Here is a 25,788-nt window from a genome sequence, read left to right as displayed (position 1 = left end):
TGTCATTGTTATGACTTTAATGCTTAAAACTCCTCCCTGCTCTGTACATATTGTTCGGTTAAGGGGTGACATATTTGATATTTCATAAGCTCATAAGTATCAGATCGCTGTCTCGCTTGATTAATCTGCAATACTAATCTTCTGAATTAATACTGAGGGCCGTTATTCTCTTTTGAAGATTAGATTTATTTAAAAAAAAAACCCACTTGGAATTCTCCCATGACAATAATAACACAATGTGATGAAATTATAACTGAAATGTGATATGATAGCATTTCTTATTAGACTGTGTGAATGTTTTCAGGCTGATTTTTGACACCAGGGTGCACATGTATAAGCAGGCGTCCCCACATGCACGCAGGGAGGAGGAAATCCGCCAATTCCGGCTCACAAAAAAAAAAAAAAAAAAACTCAGATGACAGATGACTCACTCCTTGCTTTTGCTCCACACAACATCTGCAACTTAGAGTCTTTGCAGTCATTAAGCCCCTCCAGCTTTAAGGAAGATGTCCTGATGGTGGACAATCATAAAGCAGGAAACACAGACAAACAAGGGAATAAAGGCCTGATAATGTAATGGATATCCATGTGTATTTACCTCATCTGTCGTCATATGCAGGAGAAGTTCATAACCTCTGCTTGAGTCTATGGGAGGGGCTCCGTGATGCTGAGGCTGCTAATGGATTGTTGGAAAGTTCATACATGAAGAGCGTTTGGACGTTTGGAATATTTTTGATCTGATCACTCTGGAGTTCTTTGGTGTTGCAGCTTGATCAGTTTTCACTGTGGTTGACCTTAAATTTTCGAATGTCTTCTTGAAGCAAGTGAAGTTGTTTGTTTCTTTGGAAATCACAACAGGACTTTACTTGGAGTATCTCTGTCTGATTCATTCAGATGTGACCTTCAGCACCATAAGAGTGAAATACTAAGATACTCTGGGGAATTACAGATAAAACAGTCGGCTATAAGAGTGAAGGCCTTTTTTTCTCATCCTCATAGTGGACTGTGTGTTGACTGGAAAACCTGACTGAGAAGGTAAGAATGAAGATGGAAGGAGCTGTTTTTAAACAGACCTACAGAAAAGATTGTTTAATGTTAGGAGCTTACACTGCAGTGAAGTGAAGCTTGTGACTAAATCTTGATTATTGAGTCCTGAAAGAAATGTTTGTGATTGGACAAATCATAGTGGGAGATCATTTTGTTGCTTATCAGATATTCAGAATTAAAAAATTAAATTACTTCTCTGGTGAGTAAACTGCAAACACAGTGAAAGCTGCAGTTTTCCTTCACAATGGTGTTTAAACTCTATTCAGTGGACTTGTCTAATATCTCTCTCTCTCTCTGTCTCTCTCTCTCTCTCTCTTGCTCTCTCTTTCTCGCCATCTCTTCTCAAAGCCCCTCAAAAAGATTCGGTGAATCATCACCCTTAAACCTCCTCACCATGGAGCACTCCCCCTCTATGAACTTGTCGGTGGTGGATGGAGATGAGGTGGAGGACCAGCGCCCCCTCCTCCCACTAAGGATGGTTCCTCCGCCTCAGGCCTGCTCTCCGCAGTGTGGGATACACCACACAGTCCAAACATCAGCTGACCACACTGTGTGGCTGGACAGAACCCAAGCCATGGCCACCTCACCTTTATACAACGGCCAACTTTATGTCGCATCGTCACCTCGCTCCAATAGGAGACGAGACAAAGCCAAAGGCAAAGAGAAGAAGTGTGAGAAAAGGTCAGGGTGTAGTAAACAAAACAAGGAGCGAAATCACCAGTGCAAAGCCAAAAACACAGGATCTCACAGACTGCAGGAGAAAGTCACCTCTTTCACTGACATCCCCATTTCTCCCTGCGGGTCACCCTTCCAGGGCCCCTGCAGGTCATTTGTAGACGTCCAGGATGTTGAGGGCAGAGGACGCTGCAGGCCAGGGATCGTCTCCTTGGAGATGCACGACCGCCAGAGTCTCCCAGAGATCATCATCACCAGCAAAGATGACGACCCTCAGCCACACAACGAGACCTCACAGTATCATCAGGACCTGCCTGAGGCCAAAGGCCTGCTGCCGGGAGCAGAGTGTCCCAGTCCAAACCCCGGTCCTAGTCCTCAGCTGAGTCCGAAACACAAGGTAGACGGCAAGGACGACAACTACTGGAAGACCCACAGCATCGGCTGGCGGCTGCTCCGTAGGAGATCTATGTTCCTGAGGAGGCAGCGGCTGAGCGACTGCGCCCTGGCAGTCGGGATATTCGGGGTGGTGATGATGGTGATGGAGACAGAGCTCTCCTGGAGCGTCTACAGCAAGGTCAGAGAGTGAAAGGAAAAGCAGAATAAAGCCCTGAAAAATCCTTTGACAGATGGGAATGTAATTCTGGGCTGTAAAAGTTTTACAAGAGTCACAAAAAGGGATTTTTAAAGAAAAGAATTCACACTGTACAACTGCAGTTATTATATTTTCTGAAAAGAGCCCATCACTGATTGTTCCTCAGCAAGTCGTACTGCTTAAGAAATCACATTTTTAATAATAACATCGCACACCCTCCGCTTCATTTTCTGTCCTCGTATTCGGTTAATCATGATCTTTATATGGACTGTATTGGGAAATCTGTTGAGTTGCTATGGGAACTGATCCACCAGCAACTGCAGGAAATTTCACAGTATATCCATGAGACAATGTTCATTATATCAAGCAAGTGGATTATCTAAATGTATGTAAGATTAGAAGATTACACAGGAACACTGATGCCATTTCATATATTGAGTATTGCAAGCACAAACAGCCATCAGCTGACAATGATGTCATGTTTGTGTATGTTCGTATGTGTGCGTGTGTGTGTGTGTGTGTGTGTGTGTGTGTGTGTGTGTGTGTGTGTGTGTGTGTGTGTGTGTGTCTCACAGAGCTCCATCTACTCCCTCGCACTCAAGTCCATCATCAGTTTTTCTACGATCATCCTGGTCGGCCTCATCATAGCGTACCACTGCTGTGAGGTGCAGGTGACTTAACCGTTCATCTTTACATAATCAGAGTGCTTCTATCCAGATCCTCCTCCGGTGATATTCTCGCAAATGTGAAAAGTTTCCCTGAAAAAATGTGGCAAATTATTATCAAGTTACAGTCCCATTTGAAATAAAGGAATCAAAATGTTTTTCTTTTTAAAGCCTAATTTCCCTGAGGTTTATTTGTCAGCAGTTCCCAACCTTGTTGTCCTGTGGCTCCTTAAAATGAAGCAAAGTCTTACTTGAGGCCTCCTCGTCACAGTTTATGGCCTTAGTGTAGACATGAGGTCTGAACAGATGAAAGTGTCTAATATTTTACCAAAGTCTGAAAAATTAAACAGGATTTTTTTTTATATTCCCTCTATCCCTTTACTCTTCTTGTGACCCCCACACATTTATGTATACCAGCTCTTTACTGTGCTCAGTTTCTCCATCTCTCTCGTAGCTCTATGTTCACGACATTGGTGCAGAGGATTGGCGGATTGCCATGACAACCGAACGTGTGGCTCTGATAGCCCTGGAGCTGGCGGCGGTGGCCATCCATCCCTATCCGGTGGGTCTGCTGGCGTACTTCCAGCACACCACGTCTCGCTTGTCGCTGTCAGAGACGGAGCTGGAGATCATCCTGGCTCTGCCCATGTTCCTCAGACTCTACCTGCTGGGCCGGGCCATGATGCTGCACAGTCGCCTCTTCACTGACACCGCATCCCGCAGCATCGGAGCGCTCAACAAGGTGGGAGGTCACCTGTGGGCTCTATTCAGAATCTGGCTTTGGGCTTAACTGGCTTGGATAGTACTGTGATAACACTTTGAAATCAAAGAGAGCAGGGAACTGTCAGCTTTTAATGTGATTGTAAAAACGGTGGCAGTCGCAGCAACCTGCTATGGGACATCACTCGTGGGATATTAAGGTCAATATTCTGGGCTTCCTCTATGAACATTTCACGCACATCTGTTTATGTCTTATGTCTAGGTGGGCCGAGAGGTCTGTAGACGTGTGACACTTGAGGTGTGACTATCACAGTTTTGCTCCCATGAATCCCAGTGGTTTCACACGCTGATTATGTCCCTCGCTGGCTCTCCTTTGCTTGTCTGCTTTCTTTTACCACAGTAGATGATATCCACCCGGCTAATCCCTTCCCTTACTGGTGCTATTTGATAGTAGACGAAAATGACCTTTGTCTCCCCTCTGCAACGCCAAACCTACTATCCATGTATCAAGCCAGATTGAGAACAAGTTTTCTTATCCCTCATCTCCTCTGTATTATAATAATCATACTCTGACAGGTTCCATCCCAAATAGTCTGGCTAAATATGCCCCCCATTGTTAAAATTATGACGTAATACATCCTCTTTGTGATCTTCAGATACACTTCAACACCCGGTTTGTGGGGAAAACACTAATGACCAACTACCCCGGCACTGTGCTGATGATTTTCAGTGTTTCTCTGTGGATTGTTGCAGCGTGGGGCTTACACGTTTGTGAGAGGTATGTGAGGTTTTGAATCTGTAGTGGTGTTTACATTGCTCCAGTCCCATATATTTAATATTCAATATCATTCAAATATCGGCATATATTCAGTACTACGTTAATGTTTCTGCTACAACAACAAATCCCATCTTCGCTCTGCTTTGATACATCTGAACTGGCTGGATGACACAAGATCAAACATCACCGAATCTGGACTTGATGTTGATAATGTGATGTTTTTTTTAAAAATATATTTATATGAATTTGCAAACTGAGAGTGGGTAAGGAAAGAAATCATCAGTAATGTTAGAGTAGACATTCAACAACATTCAGACCAGTTGAGTAAAGCAGCATTTAAGACCAGAAAAACTAAATATTAGCTATGAAAGCTACGAAAACAGTGACTTTCATGTCAAGATCAGCCGGAAGAGTGAGTCTTTATTCATTCCTTCAGACACCACAACTACAGAGACCTCAGCAGCAACTACATGGAGGCCTTGTGGATGGTGTCCGTCACCTTTTTGTCCATTGGTTATGGGGACGTGGTGCCTCACACCTACTGCGGACGCAGCATCTGCCTCCTTACTGGTATAATGGTAAGCACATGGCACTAACAACAGATTCATTCAGATTCTGAATGTCAATAACAATAGAAACGTCTGATTCTGTCTCTCACAGGGAGCAGGCTGCACAGTCCTGGTGGTGGCGGTGGTTGCCAGGAAGCTGGAGTTGACCAGAGCAGAGAAACATGTTCACAACTTTATGATGGACTCCCACATCTCCAAGAGGGTAAAGACCGATATCTCCATCAGTGTGGCTGGATTTTACATGATAGTTTTAACTAAATAGGCCCAAAGGAGAGAGAGAGAGAGATTCTGCACAGACTATGACCTCTCTGCAGCTCTTCATTTTTTAGTCGGGTTGTTCCCACAGCAGATTACAGTGTGAAGTTTTAGCCTTAGGTAGCACACTTTAGATATCAACTCATTTTACTCAACGACATACAGATCTTTGCGTGTTTCTTGCTTTTTATTGAGCGCTGACTTCAGAATATCCACAGAACAAGTGCATATCTAAAATTGTTTGCATGATACTGCGTTATCTGAGCTGATCTGTGTTACATTGTCCTGTTGTAAGATACTGACACTATTTATCAGAGAAAAAAAACCTAAAACAATCTTGGCTGAGGACCAAGGGTGACCGAGCTTTCTGTGTTCGGGCCCCCGCCCTCTGGAACAACCTCCCAAGCTCCTTAGCCTCTTTTAAATCCCTTTAAAGACATATTTTTCTAGGTGTGCTTTTTCAGGGCTTGGGGTCTGAATCTACTAATGTTTTAAATCTATTACTATATTAAGTCATCATCCTGTTTCTTATCAATTAATTTAATTTAATTTAATTCAATTAATTCGTCGTCCTCAATTTTTAAAGCACTTTGTAACGTGAAAGGTGCTATTTAAATAAAGCTTATTATTATTATTATTATTATTATTATTATTATTATTATTATTATTATTATTATTATAAAACATGACAATTTTCATTGGGAAACAGCAGAAACATTTTAGATTTTTGTCCATTTTTTGGGGAAAAAAATCAGGTTTGAAAGTTGAGATGAAATGACTGCAGTACACTTTTCCATTAAGTCGGTCTTATTCAGCATGTGCAGTAAATAACTCTTTGAGGTTATGTGCATAAACATAAAATATGTCTCCCGGGTGATTTTTCTACATCCTTTCACCAGATAAAAATTGCTGCAGCAAATGTGCTGAGGGAGACTTGGCTTATCTACAAACACACTAAGCTGTCAAGAGAAAGAGATCACACCAGAGTCCGCATGCACCAGAGGAAGTTACTTCTGGCCATCCACCAGTAAGACACTTAACCTTCATATAAAGCTGTTTGTGCACCAGTCACAGTGCAAGCAAGAGCAGCCATTTCACTTCATTTATATGTTGATGTTGTGATAATAATAATCTTTTAAAGCCTCATATTAATACTTTGTATTTTTGTATCACATGGCTTTAGTTCCACATCTTGGAAAACAGTGTATTACTGATGCATACGCCAGTATGTGAGAATATTATTAAATTTTTTTACCAATGACCACTTTTTTGTTTCTTTTTGGACTTAAGTTACATGTACTCGCTTCATTCAGTCCCTTCCCCAAAACTATGGAGATGATGGGAAAATATTTTGTTTGTCAAAAGTTGTAAAACTCTGCATAAGCTGTTGACCTCACTGTAAAATGCTTTATTTTTGTTTTTCTAACTACTTTCTACCAAAACCTGTTGACAATGTGTTGTTTTTTATGGGTTGTTCGTTTAGTAATGTGGGTAAACTGACCTTTTAAATTTCTGTTCTGCATCATCTAAAACTAAATAATTTTGTCTCCAGGTTGCGTCGTGTAAAGATGGAGAAGAGGGTACTTGCAGACCAGGGGAACACACTAGTGGACCTCTGCAAGGTGAGAGAGGCAAGTGAACGCAATCATCTCGTATCGCATCCTGTCCATACCTCAGCAAAGTAGCAATCTAACATTCCCTGATGCTTTTTCTTTCTCTTCTCCAAAATGGACCTGCACACATCACCGTGGACAAACAACCCCGTCGCAGATGCAGAACCTGATGTATGACGTGCTGTCGGAGGTGCAGGGCTGCAGGGGGGAGCTGGACTCGCACATCCGCTGCCTGGAGAAGCACGTGGAGGAGCTGAGGGAGGGCTTCAAAAGCCTGATGCCGCTCCTGTCCAGCACCCTGTCCACGCAGAACTCCTCCATCCGCCACCTGCTCAGGGAGAGGGAGGTGAAGACAGAGGCCGCTAGTGTGAGTGGAGGTGACAGGTAGAGAGAGGCTGAGGAAGGTGATGGAGAAAGTGAGGGCCTCCTAAGGTGCTCCAGGAGGATTTATCTGCTTGTAGTGCAGCTAAAATGATTTTTCTTTTTGGAGGTGGACAGACAGGTGTGATTAGCGAAGTGAAGGCTGTACAGATGTAATGTAAAATTGTATTAAAAAATAGCTAGACCATTTCCTGTAGCATAAACACCATTCAACAGAAATGTAGTTTAGCCATAATTGACTTTTCATTCTGACTTTTGAATCTCTCCTGGACTGACAAATAAAAAAATGACCAAACTGAACATTTAACCGATAAACCGTTTACAAAAGATTCCAGGTTACACGATAGTAAACTGAATATTTGAGTTTTGGACAGTTGGTCAGACATCAACTTGTGATGGACATTTTTTCAGTGTTTTAAGTTTTATAGAGCAACTGATAATTCATTAATGGAGAAAAAAAAGTGTTAATCAATACAAGTGATTGTTAGTTGCAGCCCTCTTTAAAACATAACTACCAAATATTAAAGCTGGAGTGTGATTACTCCACTGTCTGCGAGAAGCTTTATCTCTAAACACTGCACTTTTTTCTGATTCAATAAAAACTGCAGAAATTTAAATTCAGTCTGGTTTTGTAAAATAAAGATGCAGAGTTATGGTGTCCTCATAATTCTGTATTCTACACCTGTAGTACTTTCTAATAAAGATGATACGTCCACTGCCTTTGTCTCACATGTCTTACAGATCCAAAAACAGTTAAGTAACCACACACAAACTGTTCTTTTAGCCAAAACAATATTTTATTAAGAGAGACAGGGTTGGAGGGTGGAGTTACAGCAACAACCGATCTGTGGACATGGAACAACAGTTCATCTGCTGTCCAGTTCGTCTTCAGGTCTCGTGTCAGATCAGACCGCTGGGTCAAGGCGCTGATATCAACCGGTCCATCCCCTCCTCTCCCCTTCAGCTCCGGGGAGAACAGCTAGTGCTGCTTCCTCCTGAATGAGCACCCTGCCAGAGGAGAGACAATAACAGTCAGACCGCTGCTGACACAAGAGAAGCCTTACAGTACAGAAATACTGCAGGCGGTGCACACTCCCATTGTGCCACACAGTGCTGATACGAGACTTTGTATCATGTGACTGATTAGGTCAACATCTCTTCCCATGACCAACTTCCTTTATATTCACTGTGCATGGAAAGGAGTCTCTAATGCAACACCAGGTTTTTACAAGAAAACTGAAAACAATTAAATTACAGAGATTAAACAATCTGACCTGAACGTTACAGTAACTACAGAGTAAATGTTGTTCTCAGCCTTCGAAAGGGGGGAGCCAGTGGTCTAGCTCAACCCTTCTGCAAACTGAGGTTGATCTGGCACTGGAATGAGATTGGAAGACCATGATAGAGGAAGTCCAGTCACTTGGCAGTGCGGTCATTGTCACATACACTATTTTATATATTTTTGGGGGGCTGGGGACTAAAGTACCAGTTATATCCCCCAAAAAATCTTGTGTTATGTTAGATAAATCTGTTAGCTGTCATGCTGACAGATGAGATAAAGTAATGGTTAAAGAAAAGTATTACTCTGTTCTCAACCAGCGTCTCTACACGCAACAACCAATCAGGACCCTAAATTGTTGCATCCAGATTTTATGTGCTACATTTTAATCCTGTTCTTATTTTCTCCTGATTAAATGGAACATTGGATTAAATAGTGGGTGATGTTCAATGCAATAGAAGTGTGAGGCTCCTGAACGATGAAGTTTCACACACCAACCAGCTCACTACATGAAATAACAGTGAAATCAGAAAACTTGAGTCCTGTGCAGGTAAGAGAAAAACCTAATGCTTGGCTCCAATACCAACTGCATTCAGTTTGAATCCAGTTAGTGAAAGGATGGTCCTCAAACACCAGTTATTTATTGTTTGTCTGGGGCGGAGAATTAGGTTTGGTGTGAAAACACAAAATACATCTGTGCTGATGTGTGAGAGCAAACTTAAGGCAAAATGCCACTTCACGCTTCTGGAGGGTTCCAACGTTTTCTTGGTTCAGTTGTGGCTGAAGATTTACCCATGTACCCATTTACCAAAACCTTCCAACAGTATGTGACCATTGCACAGATTGGTGAGCACAAGTTTTGGGTTTCACGGTTCATACTGTATTTCCAACAACTGACAGAAACGGGCATATCGCCTCCAATTCAATGAAAAGCACCTGACTACAATTCATCTCTTTACATTAGTATGAGCCCCCTGTAACGTGCAGACTGCAGAATAATACTGACCCTCTGTGAGACGTGCTTTGCCGCCAGTGGGCTGACACAGGACTGTTGAACAGCCCACACACAGCACAACTGTCTGAGCGTGGCTGAACACCGTCGTGATCTTGTAGCATCCTGGAAAAAAGACAAACAAGACACCAGTTACCACACTCACACTTACCATGGCCAAAGAACTGCTAATCTCATCTGCACGAGGAAAAACTGTACCTGGACATTTCACATCCATAAAGTAAGAGTTGGGACTCTGAACAAGACGCTTCTTCTTGTGCCTCCTCTTCTCCTCCTCAGGGGATGGGTGCAACAAGTCTTTCGCGAGCTGCATTAGAGGGAAAACAAAGGGGGAAATGAACAGAAGGAAACGTTTGGGAACCTGATCAGAAAAATCTCATCTATACTCAGTCAAATCTAAGACGACAGCTTACGCAGGTTATACCAAAGAAAAGATAAAAGGCCGGATCGTGGTCGTTTAAATGTAGAAGTGGGCTTCAAGGCAAACCAGTTAAATGTTGTGTTAGCACTGTTTTGTTCTGCTACACGTTAAGGCTACTCGGCTGGCCTACATTTGGATTAGGTAACGCAGGCTGCGCATTTTCAGCAATCGCGGGTGACTCTTCAAATATTTGTAAACCAGTGGTAAAGTAATCTAAACATCCACCTAACAACATCGAACAAGAGAAAATCCTGACTGCTAATGCTAAGGTTATCAGCCCGTTTAGATATCCCGTTAAACTGGCTCCATGTTTGCGGTGTGCGCGCAGCCATCTTGTGTCACAACGCGCTCGCAATGCGCTCAAATGTGCACAATTATTTGTGGAAAAACTGGGACCAAAACTCAACGAAAGCCTCTAAAACTGACTCCAGTTCAGTCGCTAGTCTTTTAGGTAAATGTTGAGCCGTGTGGTGGCTCTACAACACTCGACTAAATGGTAAAAATGTCATTTTACAGTGGCCTGTGGATACTCACTGGCATGTTGGCGAGGAAATAGCCGCTGCCGAAAAGGAGGCTTCACCGGAAGCGAGGGCTTCATATCGGTTGTGCCTTTGAGCACGGGCCGGATGTGACGACTTTCAGACAAGCACGGCAGCCATATTGGTGAGGTCAAAACTCCACCCTGTTCACTACAGATAGGCTTTACACAAGCTACGTTTTTATTTACCTTGCATTGTTGATAACTACCTCAAGTGTCCTAATATTCACAACGCCAATTACTATTTTGACAAAAAACATTAATATTTTGTGTCTTTTCTATAAAATGCAAATAAGAAAATACATTGGAAGTATAAAATATAACTTTTACATACATACACCCAAATGACAAAATGCATTATATCACTCCCAGTGATTAGACTATATAAACTGTATAAATATACTGTCTTAATGTGTATATTTATACACTTAAATTATGACAAAATATTAGGAGTTGGACCTAAAACAAAATATTTTCATATTTCATTTCCTTAGAGGGCCCCATGGCAAAGAAGGATTAAAAACCCTAACTGAATATCATATCTGTCTAATCTGATTAATGACACATTTGTTAAAAATTTGTACAATATCAACTCTAATTGGTCTGTCATCATCCAATGTTGTGACTCCAGTCAAAATCTAGTTTTGAGACCTTCATTGTTTTAGTTTAGATTTTGCTCATTTGGTTTGAAGTTGTGTTACATCAAATAGCTTTAACTGTTCTGTTTCAAGTGAGAATGGGTTGCTGCAACCAACAATTACCTTCATCAATAAATCAGACAATTATTTTCTTTCTTCTTCTAACTGACTGATTGTTCAGTGTATAAATTGTCTGAAGACATGCCCGTTATTCTTCCCTGAAGCCCAAGTCAATATATTCAAATTGCTTGTTTTGTCAGAGCAGCAGTCCCAAACACAAATATCAATGAGTTTTCTATAATAGAAAACTTGAAAAACTTAAAAATCAGTGAGTATTACTTGTCTGTGAAGAGTCTTAGTCATCCAGATCCTGTCTAAGAGAATTTGGATAGCCATGACTGACTGGTGAGGAGACCCAGGTATTTCGCCTCTGTGAGGTCATTATCAAAGCCATCGATTACTCATTAGTGCTCCTGGTTGTTGGACAGCTGTCATCACTTGGTCTCCTTACCAGTCAGTCAGAACTGAAGAAGCCTCTTGGATGAGCAGTGAAACGTCTTCAAGTATCTACGACAAAGTTCAGTTGCCGTTGATTCAACTTTTCTAGGAGAGTTAGAGTTACTTGTTTACTGGCTGGTAACTGTGAGATATTATAGCACTGGATCATTTATACTTATCTCAGTCTTTGTCCTTGGCATCATTTCTGACCACAAGCAGAACAAAGCAGTAAAATGGATGTGTAAACAGGCATCTGGATTTAATGTGCCACATTCCACATTAAAATCTCTAGTTCAGCCACTGCCTTTATGCACCACAAGGCTGTTACTGTTAATTCTCAAGACAAAATATATGCATTTTATTATTACATAACAAATTAAAGGTATACAGTATAAGCCTGCAGATGTCACTTCTCTCAGCACTATGCCCCCTGTCCCTCCTCTTCTGCCTCTTCAGAACGTTTTTTTCTCTGATGTCTGAGTGCTGTCAGTTCCTCTATCTTCATATAGGACTCACACTCTGGTGGGAAGCGGTTTCTCTGAAAGAGAGAGAGATCAGAAATCATCATCCAAATTATGTTTATACTCATCCACATCTGTTAACACTCACAAAAGTTGATGTATTTATGGTAAATCACTGATACACTGGGAGCATAAATTAAAATCCCAATACAATAAATAAATTCTACTTTAATAAATAAAAAGTAAAGGAAAAAGTAATTGATTTAAAATGAAGCATTGTCACCATATTCAGACAGTGTTAAAACACACCTGCATACAGAGACGCAGCAGGCCTCCTCCCTCACCCTGCATCTCCAGTGACGTCAGGAACAGAGGCAGCGACTTCTCTGTGATTCTGTTTCCTACATAAACACATAACCAACATAACAATTTTATTTAAATCTTTAAAAGTCTTCATAAGGTTTCATTATTTTTTTTTGCAGGAAGTAGCTGATCAACCAGCTTGTACAAAACACCTTAATGAAAAAGGAGTTCATGAAGCTAATGTGGCCTATAAATAAATCTCCCATTTTTAACTTTTTCCTAAACAAATGACAATAAAAAAGCATTTTTTAATATGTAGCAGTTCTCTAAACATGAGTGCGTCTTGAGAAGGAAACCTTTGCAAATTGATTCTGAGGAATTCACATCAAAATTGATGCACCACATTATTAATCACAGTTGAAAATATTCCTGTGATCAAATTTCACTGTAGTTGTGCTGGAAACACCTTGATGTGAATTGTTTTAGGCTTTGATTTTTCTTTCATACCACAGTTACTGACCTGTCAGGTTGAGGGAGGTGAGAGTCGTGTTTCCAGGCAGAAAGAGCTCTCCGTCCCTGTGCTGCAGCGACTGCTCCAGCAGGGGGTTCCTTATCTCCACCAACTCTACCTGCTGATGGAGGAGGAGAGGAGTGAACGAGTGCATGGCAAAACATTGTACGTTCAAGTCACAGTCATCATCAAGAATAAAATTTTAGCTCAAAACAAAACTGCATCAGACAAACCTCATTCAGGGCAGCACTTGATTGGTCCTGCAGAAATAAATTAAGTAAAACAAGTGAAGTTATTATAAGTAATTTACTGTATTGTGCATGCTTATAGCCAGATTCAGAGTGCATGTGTCTGGTACCTCCTGTGCAGTTAGTTGTTTCTCTTTACCCCCCGGCTTGCCACCTTTAGTCTGATGCGCCTTTACATCAGAGGCTAGGAGAGATTTAAAGAGACAGCCATGAAAAGACAAACACCCCTGCTGTCAGAGGATAATGGAACAAGTGTTCATCTGTGACGGAAGCTATTACATTTCTTGTTCGACTTTGGGTTCTCTTTGTTGGCGACTGGTTTCTCGTCTTTTTTGGATGCTTCCTGTAATTTAACAGACACCAAGAGTCTATAGTACAAAATAAACAGAACACAGCACAACAAATACATTGGAATCACACCATTGCTGACATGTTACCTTTTTTTTGGAGGTACCTTTGTTCTCCCCCTTGCTCACGCTTAGAGTAGTGCTGTTGGGTACTGAGGGAAGTTGGTCAGCAGGTGTTTGGTCAGAATCGACTGCTGGAGTTGACTGCAGATATAACGAGAATTAAGAGAATTACACAATGTGAAAAAACAAAAAAATAAACATATTTTCTCACACACTCTGAGTGACATCTAGTCATAGAGAGCTGCTATTTGTTCCGGTTTGAAATGTAGGTCTCTGAAATTTCTGACAACCACCAATACAATGGCAGCAAATGGGATTTCCTTTATGTAGCTCAAACTGTTGAAAAACTACTTGAAAAAATCAACAGCATTATGTTACTGTGTAACTGTGAAGAGTTCTCATTGGGGAGACTTGTAAGAACCAGTTAGAGAATTTTGAAGTGAGGGTATTTTTGTGAAGCGAGTAGTGTCCGTAAGTATTCATGTTTTCAACAGAAGATTTTAGCATTTAGCGATGGGGGTGCATTTTAAGGTAGGATGGGTATTAATGTTGGAGACTACCACACACTTACAGACTGCGCTTTTTCCAGTAGCAGCTTCCTCCTCTCCACAACTTCTTCATGAGTTAGAGCAAAGTCACTGAGTATCTGCAAATGGAAGTGGTCAGCAGTGGATGTTTATTAAATTAGATAATATAACGCACTAAGGAGAATATAATTTAAAACAACTTAACCGCTCATTTAAATGCATTATCTCTGAGGTTAAAATTGTTCATGTAAATGGATACCGCAGCCAGATGAGCAGCTCCTGTGTCTCCAATCTGATTGTTGGACAGTGAGAGAAAGAGCAAAGCCCGATTCAACCGCAAGCCCTGAGAGGCAGAACAGGATGAAGAACACATGTCAGTGATCATGAGGGGAACATATAGGGTGAATATGGAGTCAGTTCTGGGTTATACCTGTGCGATATGGGCAGCACCTGCATCACCGATTGAATTGAATGCCAGGTTGAGTGACAAGAGGTTTGTGTTAGAAGATCTTTTTGTTGAGAGCGCGGCCCCAATCAGACGAGCGCTCTCATCTCCCATCCGGTTATTTCGCAGGGACAAGTGTGTGAGGCTTGACCAAAGAAACACGCACAATGAAATCGGGCATGTTTGTGCCTCTAAACTGAAGCTAAAGTTCTGTACAACTATGTGAAATGTGTAACTGCTTGGTGACTTACATGCTGTCTTCAGAGAGAAGATGGTGGTAACTCTTCTCTGGAAGAGGGTTACCCTCTAACTTCACAACCCTAACAAAGAGCAAAGAGGAGGGGATGGATCACTTACCCTCAGTGTTTGGCTGATAATGTTCAACATACCGTGGCGTTCTCTCTAGCTATTTTCTCTTAAATTTAGTGTCCCATTCTTCAGCCCAGATTCATTCATACCCACTGTGATGCAGAGAGCTACAAAACAAAGACTCACAGTGTGAATGACAATAGAATCCGCTCACCTGAGGTTGGAGCACAGTGATATTGTGTTCATGAGGGAGATTACCATTTGATCTGTCAGTCCCGCCTGCCAAAACCTGCAATACAGTGATTACACAAACAAACAGGAACAAAACAGTGAGAGCTGTAACCCTGTTCCATGTAACATGAGTACATCTCTCTGCAGTAGCTCATTACTTACTGAAGGTTCTGTAGCTGGCTCAAGGAGGGAAGGATCTTCTGTAGCACTCTGGTAGTCGGCTCATCTACCTTCCATCCTGAGAATATTTAAGATATGTATAAATATATATATATATATATATATACACTGTTGCTCATAAAGTTGGAATAAAATATTTTTTTCCTTTTTCCATGAAATGATTGTGACAATGTGATTTATTTAATTTCACCTGGGTAATTGGGACACATAATGTAATCATTGCACCTGGTCAAAAGTAATAACTGATGCATTTAAATAGGAATAAACACAGGATTGTGTCTGAAAACAAAATTATTCCAACTTTATGGGCGACAGTATATATTATATTCTAATATTAAATACATTGTTGGTTGCAGACTGTTCAGACTGTAAAAAGTGAAAAATTCTAATGTCAAAACAAAGTGAAATATGGTTATGAACATCCCTCTGTGGTGTTTGGTTCTTACCAGAAACTGTCATGCTTTTGGCGCTCAGGGGATCTTCATTCTCCAGCTCCACTTGGAGGCAGGATTTAGACCAGAAAGATACAGCATTTTTCTGGGACTGCCTGTTCTCTGAAGGTACAATTATGTTAATTATAAGTGAAGCTGAGAGTAAAGAAAAAGGACAATTATTGTACATTCAGACTTCCTATATAATGATATATACAGTACAATATATAAATGATATTTTCAGTGTAGTGAATGTTCCTAGTTCTTTAATGTCCTCTAATGCAAAGCTGTTCAGATCAGACAGAGCTGTTATTTACCCACATCCCCTCCCTCAGTTTCAGTGAGGATGGAGGAGGCTGGTTGCTTGGTGCTGACAGCTGGGATGTCCTTTATGTTCAGAAGAGCACAAAGCCCAGGGAAGTCAATCTCCACTTTCCCTGAGCACTGATATCCATCTGTGGGATAGTGGGTTTAAAGCATTAACAATGTAATTCTAAGATGTCATCAAACACGGCCCGATAAAGTTACTTACCGAAGGTTTGAGCAGGCGATGTTTCATTTGGCGCCTGTCCTAAAAACAACAGAAAGGCCAGAGATTATACCTGTTGAAAATTTCTCTTTTTTATTAACAGTTTGGACAGCTAAACAACAAAAGTGAACCGTGAGGTAGGGCTACCGTATCATAGCTGTAACAAAAATATCAAGTGAGTGAGAATGGTTATTTCATCACTTAAATCCACTGTGACAATGATACCATTAAAGCTAATGAATGGGTTAATGCTTCAGTGCCTCTGGGTTAAGACTTCCTTGATCCTGGAAATTAAATCAGCAGTATGTAAAATGATTAAAATGAGCTGCACCTGCAGCAACATTAACATGATGCATTAATGCATTCATAATTATAATATAATATAATATACATTGTTCTGAAATGGGCCACTCTGCATAATCCATACCTTTACTTTTGACACATTAAGTACAATTAAGTAAGACACTGAATGCAGAGAATTTCTCCACCAAGGTATTAAACAACTATTTAAACTGTCAAAATAGAAATCACTAACTTAATAGAAATTGCAAGCTATACAATTACTACTACAATACTAATGTTGTATTACTACTACTAGTATATTATCAAAAACCTACAAAATATAAAATGCAGTTTAACTCAAATTAATTGATTAATTAATGGCAGCTAGCTACGCGCTAACACTGCAGGAGCTACGTAGCTGTCTTTGATTAACATATTGATGAAAGACTGATTGTCTAACCGGTATTTTTCTCGTCCTCGGCGTTCGCCTTCTCCGTTTTGTCTTTTACGTGTTTCTTTCTCGACATTGTTGTGTGGGAAAGTTAAATTCAACTCATCAGATGAGTCAGCTACAGCCGCTGGCTAAAATGAACCACTGACTGAGCGTCACTGGCGTAACTATGGCAACCTTGAGTCCAACCTATGAGTTCAACGCGAGACTTGACTGGAAGTGACAGTCCCCATTCCTTGTCTTCTTTCACATCGGTAAGAAATTTAAATAGTAGTTAATTTATTAGTAGTACTTAAGTAGTTGATGGGACTTTGTAAGATGCTAGTGCTGAGACGGAACATCAACCTTTCAAGTGACACTTATCAGGATGCAAGTTCTGAAATATCGCGAGAGTATTCAATTGACCCGTTAGGAGCTGAGGCAAGTGAAGATGACCATGAAAAGCAGCTCGTTTATCCAAAATATTATGAATATAAAGATGTATTGTGGCTTATTTAGAATCCATGTTAATTGTTGATTTTAATGATTCTAATTTCTTTCTGAAGACAAAAAGGTTGGGTGATGCTGGAGGGGAAGGTTTTTTTCTATTCCAGAGGCTCTGTTAGATAAATTCGCCATTATTCATCATTCATCAATAAATTGTAAGATTCTTAAGAGGCATTTGTGCTAAAACAGTTGAAATGCATAGATTTTCATTTTTGCACATTACACTGCTAATGCTATAATAGTTGAACCTTTCTGAAATTCCATATCCATGAGTTTTTCATCAGTAACAGTTAAGTGGAAAACTATATGGCAATGCAGTCTGATTATCAAGTTATCATTTGAGAATCCCTCTAGGCTCTTACCAGTATTATCACATTAGCAACACTCTTTCCATTCCTGCATAATGTTTCACTCTACAGAGTCCACTGTCTTTGGTCATACCAGCTTCATGTCTTAAACATGAACAAGAACATGTACAGTATACATGTCATAATGCTAATTAATTTAAGGATATGAATAAAGTTAAACTTTTCTCTGATTATTCTCAGCTACATCACCAATAAAACTAGCAGAGAGCCAACACACAAGTTGGACATGTAGATTTTTGTATATTTTCTCCACTACCTTAAGATTATTCAAAGCATAACAACATCATGTGTATTCACAATAATGTAGTGCTTTTTATTAAAAAAACAAACAAACAAAAAAACAAATATAAAACAAAAAGTAAAAACCAACAGCATTTTTCATGACTTAAGAATCATAATTACAAACTTTTAACGAGTGGAAGAAGTTTTTTTTGACAAACTGTACACATCACAAAATGTCCGCCAGTCTGCCATTTACAATGCTTGCATCTTATTTTGTGATTGTCTAAAAAGAACTAAACGAATCACACAAACCACACAAATACAAGTACAAGCATCATACAATGACTGCTATCACAAAACGGAACCATTTCCTATTTGAAAGAAAAACAAAAATAATAACATGATATTGGGTTGACAGCTTTACCTTTGTTTCTGTCACCGTTTAAAAATATCATAACATTTTTATGTTGGTTTGTTTTTTTAGTGTTCAACACTTTGCAGCAAAAGACAAGGAGTACATTTCTCCTTAAAAGTAATATTATTAACAATATTCAGTGACAAAGGTGTCGTTGCTGAGTCACTGTCATGTCCCAATGCCTTCTGTGTCCGTTTGACATTCTTCTCGCTCATGCAGTACATAGATGAATTTCATTTATAGGCAACAAAAACTCAGCTAAAGTTTTTATGTCGTCAGGACAATTACGGTGAGATTTTCTGGACATTAAAAAAATCATTTTCCTCCGAGCTTAAGTGTCTTCATTATAGTAATACAAACGGAAGAAATTATAATATTATCATTATTATAATAATCATAATACATTTAGGGCTGAGTCCTGTACAGTACAATAATAAACAAAATCCATTTTCAAGATATTGCTTTTGGAGACACTCCTCAATGTAAAGTGTATATATTTACATAACTTGGCACTGTACAGCTTCCCGTCCCCTCTCTCCCTCCGTCAGTGTCTCATTCTCGTCTCATCTCTGTCAGTTTACCGCACTGGGACATTGCAGGCTGTCCCTTTTTAGCAGAGGCATTTGGGGAAAAAAAAGAAATCTCATCAAATATCACATTTCCTATTTCCTTTAAAACATTCTCCATGGCAACCAGGAACATAGTCTAAAGACAAAAAAAATCCTAAGTCCCTTCCCCTCCCAATATACAGTATACACCGCCCCACCCGTCTGACAGAATATAAGAAAATATGACCATCACGATACATTTCATGTTAAGTATTGTTTTCCATAGTTTTCTTAAAACTGTTAATTGCCATCGAGCCCTTAATTTTTTTTAAATTTTTTTTTAAAAAGGTATATCTTCAAGAAATCTGGCAGAGTACAGACACACAGTAAGTGTGTACGCACGCACACACTCGCACGCAAGGCAGTCGGAGAGCACGGCTGTGTAAGGCGTTACAGTTAAAGCCAGTGTCCCCCCCGCACGCCTGATTTAGTTAAGCTGGTGAATCATGTTACTTCAAAAAAGAGGGGCGAAGCTGGCTGCCTCACAACAAAATAAAGAATTAAAACCTCAACAAGACACTTTGACTGACAAAAGCGCACACTCAATCTCCCCCCCCCTCCCATTACTCTAAAAACAAACACACCCCCGGCCTCTTCTGTTCCTAAATGAGTTACTACAGTATAACAGGGAAAAGATAATAGACTTTTTAACTCGTTTTTTTTTTTTTTTTTTCAGACTGCATCATCCAATACTGTGAGTGTTAGTGTGTTTTCATTATAGATACATTACACAGAGCTTCACAATATCCATGGTACCAAAAGTGCAGTTCACCACCCATGCTCTCTTTCTCATGAGCAGCATCTGAGCACACCGCTCAACTTACATTTCTACTATACCATTTCCCCTCTCCGTCCCAGCGCTGTTCTTCTCTCATCTGTTACATTTTGTCATTGCAGCTAGGTCCCACTAGGGGGAACAATTCTCCAGCATTCGCATTCACATTCCCACTGACTGAAAGGACTACCCACTCCTCCCCTCTATCCACCCCTATTCAGTACCACTTGTTTCATTTCTGATGCTTGCTAGCGGAATACATCTACCCATGTCTGTAATGTTCAATGCATTTAAGTGCATGGGTTACTTCTCCTATGTTCATTAAAAAAAACAGGTTTTGCATCATACTACTTAAATAAGCAAGAAGTCTGGGTCAGCTCTCTCTTCGTGCTCCTTGAGAACTCTTGAAAAGCTGAAATTGCCATGAGTCAGCGCTTCCAAACCCCCTCCACCCTCTCAGAGATGAGATGACAGTCTTGGAAGAGGTAAACTGGAAGAGGCCCCCAGGGATGCATTGTGGTCCTTAATGGTCAGATAACCAGCAATGCTCATTTCCCTTCTTGCTTTCTCTCCATTTTCTGCCCCGTGCTCACAAAGTGAAAGGCAGTGTGCTTGACAGGCACGTCGCGACATTATTTCCTCCCAACGAAATCACCGAATCCGAGCGTCCGTCGCCGTAGCCGCCGCCCAGCCCCCTCCTCCAAGAGATAAGTGACATCTATGGCTGTTGGAGTAACACAGATAGAGAAAGACAGGATTAGAAACTTGCATAGAAACAGCTGACAGTGTTTTATCAAAGAAATGATGAAGCTTCAAAAATTTAGACAGTTGGAAACCATGTTTCTAACATTAACGGTTACTAACAGTAAGCCTGCAAAACTGCAAAAATGTTTCACCTCTCTGATACCACCTATTAGACTTTTAAGAGATGTGTTCAAGTGTCATTTTGGTTCAAGAATACTTCTTCGTTCCAGCTTTTCATCCACAAATAAAAAGCCAAATTGTTTCTCAATCTGTTCATTTGCTATTCTGTGTCAGCAACTCTTCCTCTGCACTTCCTGCAGCTGTTTTATGATTGGAAGAGAGCATGGTGGTGCCCATGAAAGGATTACACTACGTTTAAATGATACGGCTGGTGATATTCTATATCTTTCGTACTATTTACAAAATACATAAAAAGACCAAAAACGACTGTTTTGGGCCATGTTGCATTAAAGCCCATTGATTCCTTCTGAAGATATAAAACTTTAAAAAGTTAATTTTCTAAAAAGATTCTATAATGTCTTGTAATGGCTGCGCATTAAATATGGAGTAAATAGTCAATTTGCTGGGACTATGTTCAGTGGCGGATTAATACACTCAGGTGCTCTAGTTTTTGCAGCAGGACGGTGTATGTGGGATTGACTCAAAAAAAATGGTGACTGTGTTTCTTAACTGTAATGAGGGAAAACGTCACTCAGTGCAGCAGTGTGGCTCACTGGTGTGTTTGGATAACCTGTGTCAGGCTTTGGCTGCACAAGTAACACTCGTTAGCAGGATCAAGTCATTGCTGATTTTGGTCTTAAAGCAGCATATTACTGGATCCTTTGAACACTGAGATTAGCCACAGATTTGGTCCAGATTAAGATATTTTTGGGTAATACTGTCAGCATATGAAAACAGACTGAAACACTAGATGGGAGGAAGGGACTCGGACAAAGCATTTCCTTTAATGGACAGTTTCTTGCACAAACTTCAAACTTACCCATTCAGAAAAGGTACATAAAATGTATTATAAAACATTTTTAAACGATGTGTCACAGCATATGATCTGAAACTTTAACCCTCATTTATTTGTTGACCTACCCCCCTGCTTTGTTCCCGGTCCCTCACCATTCTTGCTGGGCGTTCTGTGCAGCAGATCTAGCAGGATTTTATTGAGTCGATCCCTCTGGGCCTCCCTCCTGCCCAGCACTGGGTGGTGTAACGGCGAGGATGCTGAGGAGGATGGGAGTTCAAGCATCTCTCCTATCCTCTCAGTGGAACCCTCTTCCAGGTCTTTACGCTCCTCAGCTTCCTGCCCTTCCTCTTCCTCCTCCTCCTCATCTTCATCCTCATCTCCTTCCCCTTCCTGCTCTGTTCTTCTGGGCTTCGCTGAGAGAAGTTCGGGATCCTCCGGAGCCATGTCCATGTCGTCCTCCACTCCTCTACCATCTTCCACCTCGGGCGGGAAGTCATCACCCCGGTCGCAGGAAGAGCCATCGTCCTCGCACCCTCCAGCTCCTTTGGGTCGTTCACTCTTCCATGCCGAGCGGCCCCCGTTCCTCTTGTAGTTGTCGGGAACATAATGAGGCTGCAAAAATGTCAAAATAAGACCCGGTTCAAATAACGTTTGCAAATACTTTTCAACATTTCATGTGGCTTACTTAGGTTTCAGATAATTAAGGTTTGTAAACAAACAATGACATCAACGAGACACAGTTCAGAAATCACAAGTTTTGGAAAGTCAGTTTTAATCTAAGCTTTCTGACACAGACCTGAACCTTTTTAACACAGCTTTGCAGTGTAGTGGTTTAGTTAAAGCTGCATGGGATGCTAGGATCTCTTTTCAAGTCTGTTAGCATTATAATTTACATTGGGCATAAGTAGTCCAACAAATTGGCAAAATGCTAACACCACTGCCAGAAATACAGCACAGGTTTTTCGTTTGCATTTCCCTTCAGGTTCTTACTATGTGGTTTAGAGATATAACAATAAACTGGCGTGGTTTTCCATCATCGAGCCCCATCTTCACCTGTGATTGTGCTGCTGGTAGCCTATACACCGTGAGCAAGATAAGATGCCCAGGAGCTGTAATATTATCTCCACTCTTAAAATATCTTTCAATGTTATAGAAATCAGTAATAGATCCCAGTGCTGCAGCCCCACCCTGTTAGGACCCCCGTCACTCTCACCGAGAAGTCTCTTTTGGGAGTGAGTCGCTTGGGGAAATGGTTGAAGGCATATGGCTTGGTGCACACTGGGTAGCGGTTACGATGGATCTTGTAGAACAGATGAGCCGACTTGTCCAAGCGGTAATCACAGATGTACACATCTTGCTCTTTCACACCCTTCGGCCGCCCTGTATGAAGAAAAGGATTTTGCATTAGCCAAGAACTGCTGGAATTTATGTCTTTATAAAATATTTGAAGAGCAAAGGCCCGTAGATTTGTTCTGCTGCGTGTTGGTTAAAGCCTGTCAAATTGAGATATAAGACATAATGGCATAGTTAACCTTCATTTATCAGCACTGTCCTACTTTTTATTCATAATTACACTCATTCACACGGGGGACCTGGCAAGTAGGTTTTTTATTGTGTTTTTCACTCACCCTTGCAGTAAGTGTAGAGATCAAGGACACAGCAGGTTCCCACCACTGCCTCCAGGGGGATGATCTCGTAGAGTGGCATGCGGAATAACTCGTTCTGGTAGAACCGCCGTGATGGAGAATGGTGTGTCTCATGAGGACGGAAGTAGTGGTGGCCAAAGGCAAACCTCTCACCCCTTAAGAGTTTGAGTGGATAGGGTCAGAATATGACACACAGTGACACAACTTTACAAACAGTTGACTATCACAAGCCATTACAACTTTACCTACAACTTCTCTCACTACCAGATATCGTTGGTACATCATCCTGTTGAACTTACTTTTCGTTCTTCCAGAGTTTTTCAATTCGGAAAATGTCGAGTTTATCCCGGTTGATGTGAGATAGGAGACGGTAAGACTGTCTGACAGGCTGACCCTCAGGTGTGCGTCTGCTGTCTCTCATCAAATACACACAATCGCCTGCACACAACACACACACAGAAAGCAGTGGCAGGTCAGTTGTCTACAGTGGGAAATTTCAAAAGAAATTAACTGTTTAACACTTTGACATGTCTTCGTCCAAATTGTGGACAGGGTCAAATTTAAAGGCAACATGATCGCAGAGCAAACACAATTTTGCATTACATTCACTTTAACACTGGGATACACTAAGTGGACTATTGTTTTTCATGAAAACTTCAGGTTCAAGCGACATACTATGAACGAGAGGCTAAAAATCACACACCACTGCTATAATATACAGACACAGATACAGTGGTCATAGGTGTGCTCTGTTGCACCTATCACCACATCAGCAGTGATGTCAGGTTGTCCTGTTTGTACAACTGTGCACAACTGCAGCAAAAACAAGATTTTCAAGGGCTGTTAAACTGATCTAAAATTAGAGCGACCGAACCCACTGCACTGGTTTCTACTGTTTCTATACCTTGATGTAACAGCAGGTCATCTCTAAGGAGGCAGATGTAGTACACAGAGCCTGCCTGGGCGTAGCTGGGCTGGGGTATCATGGGAACTTCCTATAGTGACAACAACACATGAAAGTGAGATTAGAAGAAGTTGGTAAAACAGAAAACATTAAGTTCAGTATCCATGGGTGTTTTTGACAGGATAGACGTACCCTGTCTATAGGCCGAGGCTCACACTGCTCACACAGGTAGTGCTCCACCTCGGTCTCCAGCCGCATACAGTCAAAGTGCTGCCACACCTAGAATAACAGAAAACTGTTCAATCACCTGAATGCAAAAAATGGGTAGCTGACTTGATTTACTGCCCAACTGCCCCTCAGAACTAGTGATTCACAACTGTGGTTGCGCCATCAATATTTTTTAATGATCCTTGTTTTCTTTGTCTAAAAATTACAGAAAATATACACAAAGGAGTGAATGCTTTGGAAAATCTCCTTGACAATTTAGGTGTCCAAATGCACTAACTTAAACAGGAGCAACCTTTCACATAGTAAGAAAAACAGAAATGATGGAAAATAAACAAGTACAAAATATAAATTTTTTCACCAGCTGTTTTTAGCTGTGTGTCTGACACTTTGCTTCTTACCATGCATTTTTCACACTGGATCATCAGACCTTCGTCCTTGTACATTCCACAGATGCAACGGATAACGTCGTCGTCCTTGTCGTGGGACCCCGGCCCTCCTCCGTGGTGGTGGTGGCCATGGTCCCGCTCCAGCGAATCCGAGCTGTCGGCCTCGCTGGCGGTCTCGCCCACGATCTCATCAATCTGGACAGCGGCTTCGTGACGAGCGCTGTAGTAGGCTTTCCGCAACCGACACACGTCCCTGCCTACTGATGACTTCCTGCCGTAATATTTCTGATGAGAGAACAAGACAGTCATGAGTGCAGCTGCTTTATTTGTTTGCAAAAAACGGCACAAGGACAACAAGACCTCACAATCAGCATAGAGAGATGACATAAATCATATCTAAGGCAGAAGAATGAACATTTGACCCCAGAATTACACCCTCATTCTTCAGTCACTTAGACAAGACTTCAAGGTCACCAGCCTGCAGAGCTATGGGCAAAGATGAAAGATGCACTCAAATCTGCCTTTGCAGCTGACAAAATTTCATACTACAATGCAACACCCTGTAGCTCCTAATTCAACAATAAACCACATCCCCCTCACGCTTTTTTCATTCTGCGAAAAAGGGCCTTGGGACCAAAGGGTGAATCTAATTTAGACATCCACTTCAAGCTTCTCTGACTGGAAGAGTAAGCTCCTCTGAGAGGTTTCAAGTGGCACTTGTTTAAACTGCTACGCTATACAAATGTAAATCAAAGGACTTGCAACGTGTGCACAGAGGATCAGGAGTCGTCAAGTTATATCCCATTTGGGAGGTTTTTGTGCGTGAGAGAAGAGAGGAAAGCAGACATTGAGTGGGAGGAAGAATGTGTTGGAGCTGCACAGTAACAGCTTAAATTATCATTTTGATGAGGCTTTTTGATATTGATTGGGCTCTAAGAATCTGGGATCATACTCAGGAGTGAATGATGATGACAGCTGGATTCTGCAGCAGCCTTGGCCTCTATGCAATCATCATACTAGTCTTTCTAATG

The 25,788-nt window shown here is 41.1% G+C and overlaps 4 protein-coding genes and 1 non-coding gene across 9 annotated transcripts in view; 1 reads left to right on the top strand and 4 right to left on the bottom strand.

Moving 5' to 3' along the window:
* The first annotated feature begins 598 nt into the window (after positions 1-598).
* On the top strand, positions 599-8,026 carry LOC130184009 (small conductance calcium-activated potassium channel protein 1-like). Of its 2 annotated transcripts, XM_056399758.1 has the most exons (10): positions 599-1,035; positions 1,396-2,296; positions 2,890-2,985; positions 3,434-3,721; positions 4,356-4,477; positions 4,914-5,055; positions 5,138-5,248; positions 6,201-6,328; positions 6,854-6,923; positions 7,072-8,026. In XM_056399758.1, the coding sequence occupies exons 2-10, from the start codon at positions 1,442-1,444 to the stop codon at positions 7,300-7,302; spliced, it is 2,043 nt and encodes a 680-aa protein (XP_056255733.1). In that variant the 5' UTR covers positions 599-1,035; positions 1,396-1,441; the 3' UTR covers positions 7,303-8,026. The 2 variants fall into 2 exon arrangements, with proteins under 2 accessions (XP_056255733.1, XP_056255732.1); XM_056399757.1 differs by lacking the exon at positions 599-1,035 and having other exon boundaries at positions 1,263-2,296.
* Positions 8,027-8,070: 44 nt separating this feature from the next.
* Positions 8,071-10,637, bottom strand: rps27.1 (ribosomal protein S27, isoform 1). The gene is made up of 4 exons (XM_056399765.1): positions 10,542-10,637; positions 9,785-9,893; positions 9,581-9,691; positions 8,071-8,303 (listed from the first exon to the last, which is right to left on the bottom strand). The coding sequence occupies exons 1-4, from the start codon at positions 10,545-10,547 to the stop codon at positions 8,275-8,277; spliced, it is 255 nt and encodes an 84-aa protein (XP_056255740.1). The 5' UTR covers positions 10,548-10,637; the 3' UTR covers positions 8,071-8,274.
* Positions 8,598-8,727, bottom strand: LOC130184441 (small nucleolar RNA SNORA35). Its single transcript, XR_008830008.1, has one exon. It is a non-coding gene; the product is annotated as a small nucleolar RNA SNORA35 (small nucleolar RNA).
* Positions 10,638-12,015: 1,378 nt separating the features above from the next.
* Positions 12,016-17,394, bottom strand: lrrc71 (leucine rich repeat containing 71). 2 transcript variants are annotated; one of them, XM_056399764.1, is made up of 17 exons: positions 17,009-17,394; positions 16,270-16,308; positions 16,055-16,192; positions 15,753-15,860; positions 15,289-15,364; positions 15,110-15,184; positions 14,838-14,906; positions 14,572-14,731; positions 14,401-14,484; positions 14,186-14,260; positions 13,642-13,755; positions 13,484-13,547; positions 13,315-13,388; positions 13,190-13,216; positions 12,966-13,074; positions 12,452-12,543; positions 12,016-12,219 (listed from the first exon to the last, which is right to left on the bottom strand). In XM_056399764.1, the coding sequence occupies exons 1-17, from the start codon at positions 17,073-17,075 to the stop codon at positions 12,103-12,105; spliced, it is 1,488 nt and encodes a 495-aa protein (XP_056255739.1). In that variant the 5' UTR covers positions 17,076-17,394; the 3' UTR covers positions 12,016-12,102. The 2 variants fall into 2 exon arrangements, with proteins under 2 accessions (XP_056255739.1, XP_056255738.1); XM_056399763.1 differs by having other exon boundaries at positions 12,966-13,077; positions 17,009-17,285.
* Positions 17,395-18,141: 747 nt separating this feature from the next.
* The window catches only part of ash1l (ash1 (absent, small, or homeotic)-like (Drosophila)), a 29,648-nt gene continuing 22,001 nt past the window's right edge, over positions 18,142-25,788 (bottom strand). For 2 of the 3 annotated variants that reach the window (XM_056398777.1, XM_056398776.1), the window contains exons 20-27: positions 24,770-25,042; positions 24,336-24,422; positions 24,144-24,234; positions 23,539-23,677; positions 23,222-23,394; positions 22,807-22,973; positions 21,719-22,205; positions 18,142-20,597 (exon numbers count right to left, since the gene is read on the bottom strand). In XM_056398777.1, coding sequence (XP_056254752.1) covers positions 20,506-20,597; positions 21,719-22,205; positions 22,807-22,973; positions 23,222-23,394; positions 23,539-23,677; positions 24,144-24,234; positions 24,336-24,422; positions 24,770-25,042 — 1,509 coding nt within the window. In that variant the 3' untranslated portion in view covers positions 18,142-20,505. The remainder of the gene's footprint in view (positions 20,598-21,718; positions 22,206-22,806; positions 22,974-23,221; positions 23,395-23,538; positions 23,678-24,143; positions 24,235-24,335; positions 24,423-24,769; positions 25,043-25,788) is intronic. The other variant, XM_056398779.1, reaches the window with a different exon arrangement.

The sequence above is a fragment of the Seriola aureovittata genome, chromosome 16, assembly GCF_021018895.1.
Source record: "Seriola aureovittata isolate HTS-2021-v1 ecotype China chromosome 16, ASM2101889v1, whole genome shotgun sequence".
Classification (NCBI taxonomy): Eukaryota; Metazoa; Chordata; class Actinopteri; order Carangiformes; family Carangidae; genus Seriola; species Seriola aureovittata.
The sequence above is the reverse complement of the archived record's forward strand: the minus strand, read 5'-3'. Positions and strand labels throughout refer to the sequence as shown.

Excerpts from the sequence above, each read along its gene's own strand:
- LOC130184009 (XM_056399757.1), top strand. The coding sequence starts at position 1,292 with ATGGTGTTTAAACTCTATTCAGTGGACTTGTCTAATATCTCTCTCTCT. Across the intron at positions 2,986-3,433 it reads ACCACTGCTGTGAGGTGCAG|CTCTATGTTCACGACATTGG; the intron begins GTGACTTAACCG and ends TCTCTCTCGTAG. Across the intron at positions 6,329-6,853 it reads TTACTTCTGGCCATCCACCA|GTTGCGTCGTGTAAAGATGG; the intron begins GTAAGACACTTA and ends TTTTGTCTCCAG.
- rps27.1 (XM_056399765.1), bottom strand. Across the intron at positions 9,692-9,784 it reads TATGGATGTGAAATGTCCAG|GATGCTACAAGATCACGACG; the intron begins GTACAGTTTTTC and ends TCTTTTTTCCAG. Across the intron at positions 8,304-9,580 it reads CAAAGCACGTCTCACAGAGG|GGTGCTCATTCAGGAGGAAG; the intron begins GTCAGTATTATT and ends CTCCTCTGGCAG.
- lrrc71 (XM_056399763.1), bottom strand. The coding sequence starts at position 17,075 with ATGTCGAGAAAGAAACACGTAAAAGACAAAACGGAGAAGGCGAACGCC. Across the intron at positions 14,907-15,109 it reads TCACTGTGCTCCAACCTCAG|GGTTGTGAAGTTAGAGGGTA; the intron begins GTGAGCGGATTC and ends GCTCTTTGTTAG. Across the intron at positions 12,544-12,965 it reads CACCTCCCTCAACCTGACAG|GAAACAGAATCACAGAGAAG; the intron begins GTCAGTAACTGT and ends GTGTTTATGTAG.